This window comes from Nanorana parkeri, unplaced genomic scaffold (genome assembly GCF_000935625.1).
Source record: "Nanorana parkeri isolate BGI_ZX_2015 unplaced genomic scaffold, ASM93562v1 scaffold39, whole genome shotgun sequence".
Classification (NCBI taxonomy): domain Eukaryota; kingdom Metazoa; phylum Chordata; class Amphibia; order Anura; family Dicroglossidae; genus Nanorana; species Nanorana parkeri.
The window spans coordinates 2,350,182-2,357,823 of record NW_017306307.1 but is presented as its reverse complement, the minus strand read 5'-3'; the positions used below and the strand labels follow the sequence as shown (position 1 = coordinate 2,357,823).

The window sequence follows — 7,642 nt, the reverse complement described above, 5'->3', positions numbered from 1 at the left end:
TCTCATTTAAAAGCAGGCTATTGTTTTAAAGGGACACTGCTTAAGATTTAACATTTTCAACGTTATATGTTATCATAACTCTTCTTTTTTTTGTTCTCTTATATTTATATATTTATAGAGACAGAGAGAGTGCGACCCTTGCACTAATATACATACCTGACCAATGTGCTCACTAAACCATAAGTACAATAAATATTTTTATGATATGGCAGTCCCAGAAATTAACATGAAAGAGTTTATTTGTGGCTTGATGTTGATGGGGTGTTGTTATTTCGTGTGTGTGTGTGTGTGTGTGTGTGTGTGTGTGTGTGTGTGTGTGTATATAATATTATTATTATACAGGATTTATATAGTGCCAACAATTTGCGCAGCGCTTTACAATATAGGGAAGACATTACAATACAATTCAAGACAAGATGGTAAGGAGGGCCCTGCCCCTGAGGGCTTACAATCTAAAAGAGAAGGGCAAGTGATACATGAGGAGGTAGCTGTGTGGGGATGAAATATTATTTTATTTTTTTTATCTTTTTCATGAAATACATGATAACCCATGGCTCTTGGGAATCCTTTATCTCCCCAGTAAGCACAGAAGTAGCAGCCTGCCTCATGCTTGGGGTTCTCTGAATATGGGCTGAGCTTATAACGAACCAGTCATTGGGTTTCTGTGTGACAAATACAGCTGGAGCTAGGGAGCCCTATAAATGTGAAGTCTCTGCAAGGTATATAAAGAGACTGAAGCTCTGCCCGTTGGCTAAAAAAAATACCAATTATTTATACTTTTTTCTTTTTCTGATAATACTATTTCTCATAGTACAATAATAAAATGTACAAACGTATGATGCATTCTTTTTTTAATTAAAGCAGGTATTCTTTTTCAGGGCATAGTGACAGAGTTTCATTAAAGCCGTCTTCCTGGTGCACTTATACTGTGCCGCTGACCCTCCCTCACCACTCTATTCCTCTGCACTCCTATCCCTCATGTCATACCCTCCCTCACATGACAGGCCTGTGCACTGCATAATAAGAGGTCACATGGTAGAAGTGTTGGATATCCCACGGCAGCTGCGATGCTAAAGGAACAGTGTGGTCATTGCTGTCATGGCTGTAGCTATGCATGTTGGGGTCTATACTGTCCTCCCGTCACATAACTTTATGTACAGCAAGATAAATAACTTGAACTCTTCAATAAAACTTGAACTTGACTTCTCTTGTAATTGCATTCACTTAATTCTCTTTCACGTTTTTTTGGAAAGACAAGTAATGTCCTAGTCTTGAGTGTTAGGAAGAGCATGTGAAACATGAAGGCAGCCACTTCTCACTTCTTCAATTGTGCCATCTCTTCACCAGGTAAGCGACACACACACACACACACACAAAAGGAAAACATGATTCACCAGGCCACCTTCTTCCATTTCTCTGTTGTCCAGTTCTGATGCTCATGTGCCCATTATAGGCGGTGGACGCGGGTCAGCATGAGCATCCTGACCAGTCCGCAGCTACGCAGCCCCATGCACAACAAACTGCAACGCGCTGTGTGTTCAGACACCTTTCTATCAGAACCAATATTAACTTTTTCAGCTACACTAGCTCCCCTATTGGATCAGACTACACGGGCCAGCCTTTGCTCCACACGTGCATCAATGAGCCTTGGCCACCCATGACCCTGTTGCCAGTTCACCAGTTTTCCTTACTTGGACCACATTTGGTAGGTCCTGACCACCGCAGACCGGGAACATCCAGCAAGAGCTGCAGTTTTCGAGTCGCTCTGACCCAGCCATTGAGCTATCACAATTTGGCCCTTGTCAAATTCGCTCAAATCCTTACATTTTGTCTGCTTCCTACACATCAACCTCAGGGACAAAATGTTCACTTGCTGCCTAATATATCCCCCCCACTTCCAGATGCCATTGTAATGAGATAATCAATGTTATTAACTTCACCTCTCAGTGGTCATAATCTTACGGCTGATCAGTGTAATCCACCCTTTATGAAAAATTGACCTACTCAGCATATTGGTTGTGCTCCCTGTATGGTAAGATTTGTATTTTAAAGCTGAATTCCAGGTAGAAAACCTTTCATCTCAGTATATTCCTCAAGAGCCACAAAGATTGTAAATCCACGTTGTGAGCTCTTTATTACAAGAAGCCAATAGATTCAGAATGACAGAGCTCATCTTTGTGCTGCATCTTTTTTTCACTGTCCAGTCACAGGCTGGGGGTGGATCCAGGAATAACCTGGGCTCAGAAGAAGCTAGTTAAATGATGGAAAACATGTCAAAAAGTCAAAAAAGTATTGCAGGAGACCTCTCTGGGTTAAAGGTGAATATTGCAGCAAAAGATAGTTGTGTTTATCTTTTAATATGCTATTCACTTATATCTAACTTTGGCTGGAGCTGCTGCTTTAAGCTACATGCATATGAAAGCAGCAAAAAAGGGGATTCAACTGTAAGTAGAATGTGCCAGGGCTAAATGGCTGTAAATCTGATATAGCCGTTTTATATAATTGTCAAATTTAAAAATGTAACAGCTTTAAAAGAAAACAAATTCAAATAAAATGGACCAAATGTCTTAAATACACTATATTCCCAAAAGTATTGGGACGCCTCCCTTTACACGCACATGAACTTTAATGGCATCCCAGTCTCAGTCCGTAGGGTTCAATATTGAGTTGGCCCACCCTTTGCCGCTATAACAGCTTCAACTCTTCTGGGAAGGCGTCCACAAGGTTTAGGAGTTTGTCTATGGGAATGTTTGACCATTCTTCCAGAAGCGCATTTGTGAGGTCAGGTACTGATGTTAGACGAGAAGGCCGGGCTCGCAGTCTCCGCTCTAATTCATCCCAAAGGTGTTCTATTGGGTTGAGGTCAGGACTCTGCGCAGGCCAGTCAAGTTCCTCCACCCCAAACTCACTCACTCATGTCTTTATGGACCTTGCTTTGTGCACTGGTGCGCAGTCATGTTGGACAGCAAGGGGCCATCCCCAAACTGTTACCACAAAGTTGGGAGCATCAAATTGTCTTGGTATGCCGATGCCTTAAGAGTTCCCTTCACTGGCACTAAGGGGCCAAGCCCAACCCCACACCATAACCCCCCCCCCTCCACCAAACGTTACACTTGGTGCAATGCAGTCAGGCAAGTACCGTTCTCCTGGCAATCGCCAAACCCAGACACGTCCATCGGATTGCCAGACAGAGAAGCGTGATTGGTCACTCCAGAGAACACGTCTCTACTGCTCAAGGGTCCAGTGGCGGTGTGCTTTACACCACTGCATCCAATGCTTTGCAGTGCACTTGGTGATGTAAGGCTTGGATGCAGCTGCTCGGCCATGGAAACCCATTCCATGAAGCTCTCTAAGCACTGTTTTTGTGCCAATCTGAAGGTCACACGAAGTTTGGAGGTCTGTAGCTATTGACTCTGCAGACAGCGACTCCTGCGCACTATGCACATCAGCATGTGATGACCCTGCTCTGTCATTTTACGTGGCCTACCATGGCTGAGTTGGCTGAGTTGCTGTTGTTCCCAGTTGCTTTCACTTTGTTATAATACCAGTAACAGTTTACCGTGAAATATTTAGTAGCAAGGAAATGTCACGGAACACCAGAATCCAATGATTTTGGAGGGGTGTCCCAATTCTTTTGGCAGTATAGTGTATTTACCATTTCTTTAATGTGTTGAAGATGAGCAGAGGCCAAGAACAGCAACGGAAATGAAAATCCCCAAATTCTACAACCAAGCACCAAGTGAATTCCAGGCTGGATATACAGAAGGATGTGTTTGTAATGTGAATGGTCGTCTGTCTGTTTATATCCTGTGTGATGGAATAAGGGAAAACGTTTATTTGCAGACAGAAAGTCCTTGGTGGCGACTATACTTCACTGTGTTGATTGCTGTCAGACCTCTTTGACGCCAGGTGGGTAGGCAGACAGTTTGCACAAGGCATTTATTTTATGTGTGGAATTCAGAGCCATTAGGCGTCCATTTACATTATTTTATGGGCAGGAGAGTTTCAGTCATGGTTAAGGGATAAAGCTTTTCGGTTACATGGTCACCTTACATACAATCGGGGGATATTTAACATAGTGGCGTATCAATTAATGTGCCATTTGAGTGCAAAAAAGTTGACGTTTATTGGAATTAATGTTTCGCGGCCAAAGCAACAGTTTTAGATTTGCTTAACAGTGCAGCAAATTAGCGACTTTAGGCCTATTTTCTCAACAAGCACTCTTCAGGCTCCGTTCACATGTTGACATTACGTGAACGTGTGATGCGTTTGTGGTGCCATTACTTGTTAATGGCACCCCAAGCGCGGCCAGTAAAATGCGCGTTTGTGTGTGCACAAACATGGTGAAAAACACATGAAACGCAACTGAAAATGCTTCATGAGCATCTCTGCCACTTTTATTCAGTGTGCAGCAGCCCATTGAAATGAAAGGGCTGACGCACAGCAAAACGTGCATAAACGCGACGTACAGTCACATGCACCATGGGTGTACGCGATGTGTGTGTACGCGAAGTGTGAACAGGGCCTAAGTGATGAAATCTAATCTCAAAACTGTGGCAGAACTTAGAAGTGCTACTTTATTAACCAATTTGCACTTTGAAAATACATTTCCCTAACTTGTGTTTATTAATTTAAAAAAATTGTCAGATTATTAACTGTCCCCTGTGTTTTGTGTTTTGTTTTTTTTTTTGTTTTTTAATTTCAGCTTTTTGTCTAATAGGTGCTGTAGATTTAAAAAAAAGAGAGAAAAAAAAAAAGGTCCTATTGATATTGCATTACATCAGATTTACCACTTTCATTGCCGGAGCCTTTTTTGCTAATTTTTAAATGCTAAAAAAGGCCTGAAATTGCTAGTGATATTAAAGCTTGTTTTATTTTAGATTTTTCCATCTAGGAGGTCCACCTTCTTATAAATGGTCTGTTCTTTTTCTTCAAAAAGCTTCTATTCCGCAGCGCTCATCCCCCCTACACAGGTGCCGCCATCGGTTAAACGGCTGATTTGGAGGCACCCGTGCATGTGTGCGTGTTCCCACAGTGGCTGTGTGCGTCCATAGAGACACACAGACCTGCGGCAGGCCACTCCCCTCCTCCCTATGGGGGCGATTGACGGCCGAAGGAGCCTATGGCTTCTCTGCCCTCCAGTATCCTCCGCTGCAACCAGGAAGTTCGGGGACCGGTGTTCTGTCAAGAAGGCCGAACCAGTCGAATTTGCCAACCTGACCATCTGCACTTGCGCACACAGCAGGATGAACGAGGAAACAGCCACTTATTTACAAAGTATTAATTTCTAATTGTTAATTGTGACCGTTCATAATAAGCCATCCGAGCGAGTGCATGATGGATGGCATTTTATGCACATTCACAATTAACATCATAAGCAATTTCATCATTATGTAATTGCTTACGATATTAAAGGAGAATTATGAGGTGAGTGATTTTCATAATCTGAGCCGAACTGTGACAATGAAACTGTCACATGTCGGCTCAGTAGATCGGGAAGTGAGCGAACACATACCGTCGCTCGCTCACTTCTCGATCATGTCCCTGCAGAGAGTGGTGACTGTCACTCACGACTCCCTGCAGGGATTCCCCTCCCCTGTCTGATCCTCCAGCGCTGACTGGCGGAACGGACGGGGGAGGGGGTGGGCACAGCTGGCTCTGCCTCTGGATAGGCAGAGCCAGCTGTCAATCCCGCAGCTCGGTGGATCTCGACAGCAATGTCGGGATCCGTCCCAGGTGCGGCGTCTCAGTATACAGCTCGCGGTATACAAAGCTTTGGGTCACGGGAGAACGCTAGTTTGTGTTCTCCCGTGACCCTTAGGAGAACTATGGGGAAAAGCCCTTACCCCATAGTTCTCCTTTAATTGTGAATGTGCATAAAAGGCCATCCATCATTTACAGCCATGGATGGCCTATTATGAACAGTCACAATTAACAATTAGAAATTAATACTTTGTAAATAAATGACTGTTTCCTCGTTCATCACGGTGTGTGCGCAAGCGCAGATGGTCAGGTCGGCAAATTCGACTGGGTCAGCATTCTTGACAGAACACTGGTGGCGGTGAAAGCGCAGACAGGTAAGTGTGGGAGAGTCGGGGAACACAAAAAAAAACTGATCGTTTTTTACCTCCGTGCAGGGAAAACAACAATCAGCCTTCAATACTACTTTAGACACCAATTAAAACAAAATGTGTATATTCTGAAAATAGAGACTCTGTAGAATAAAATGGTGGAAGAAGCAATTTGTTTTATGTCACAAAATACTGGCGCATCGTTTATCAAATTCAAATATTCTGTTAAAGAAAAAATGCATTCAAATTCATTTTATTGCACTTAAACACAGTGGGGGGAATTGATCAAAACTGGAGCAAGCAGAATCTGGAGCAGTTGCCCATGGCAACCAATCAGCTTCTCTCTTCAGTTTGCTCAGGTGAGATTGAAAACGAGAGGTAAAAGCTGATTGGTTGCAATGCAAATTTGCTCCACATTTTGGCTGCTACAGTTTTGAAAATTTCCCCCCAGTATTTTATTTTTTTTGTAACATGAAAAGATGATGTTTGGATGAATAAATAGAAACATATCAAGCTTCAAAATTGCATGTGTCCGGGAAACAATGGAAAACTTCAGTAACACAAACTTCCATAGGTGATGCTTTAAAAGCCTGTACAGGACATCAGTTTTTGGATCTGAGAACACGCCGGCTCAGAGGATCGGGTAAGTATAACTTCTTTTTTTTCTTTTTTAACCTAGAGTAGTCAACCCCTTCCGTCATTGCAGTGCAAGGTTAGCCCCACTGCACGGGTTGACTGCTCTAGGTAAAAAAAAAAGGTTCTACTCGCCCAATCCCCTGATCCGGGTTGTTCTTAGACCGGTCTCTTCCGGTCTCTCTCCCCCTCCTCTGCAGCGGTCTAAAATCCCATATATCGTCATGTCACAGATGTGAGGATGCTGAGGAAGATTCCAATGCAGCATAGGAGGAGACGGGGCGGAAGGGAGTGAGCACTGTGGCAGCTGGCGGGCTCCGCGCTTTGGGTGAATATACCTTTTTGTTATTTTTAGCACCAAGACAAAAACTGGCACTTAACCCTTGCAGTGCGGGAATAGCCATACTGCAAGGGTTGAGAAAAAAATGCTGTGAAGTTCTTCTAGCCCTAGAATGATTTGCTCTCACTTTGGCGTGTACAGCGATACCTAACGTGGGACAGAATCGTCATTTTCACGCATAGGCGCACCCGATGGACATGTTTGTATGTATATATGTGGGAGCGGGAGGCTTTACATTTCTTTTTTAGATTTTTTTTTTTTTTCGTTTTTGTTTTAATTTTAAACTTTTTTACACTTAGGTTTATTGCTATCACATAGGGCAGGGCTCAAAATTTCAAGTCCTGAGCTACTAGCCAGGCCTTAAGAGTTACTCGCCACCAGTTGCCCCACCTAACCCCAACCCTGCCTCGGCCTTAACTCCGCCCCTAAACCCACCCTCTTAAATTATCTTATGAAATTACACTTTTAAATGTTGAAGGCAGAATAAAGTTACAAAAATAAATATTAACAACAACAATATTAAGATAAAGCAATGTAAACATTGCGGCCCTCCACATCCCCACATATAAAATAAATACCCTCCCCCCTGTTCTCTGCC

General features: G+C 43.2%; 1 protein-coding gene across 3 annotated transcripts in view; it reads left to right on the top strand.

The window, feature by feature from the left end:
- NUDCD1 (NudC domain containing 1) overlaps window positions 1-7,642 on the top strand; it is a 120,080-nt gene that overhangs the window by 104,323 nt on the left and 8,115 nt on the right. Inside the window, exon 9 of one of the 3 annotated variants that reach the window (XM_018570765.1) lies at window positions 6,375-6,381. The exons of the other annotated variants lie outside the window; for them this stretch is intronic. Within the exon in view, the coding sequence (XP_018426267.1) occupies window positions 6,375-6,381 (7 nt within the window). The remainder of the gene's footprint in view (window positions 1-6,374; window positions 6,382-7,642) is intronic. 3 annotated transcript variants of the gene reach the window in all.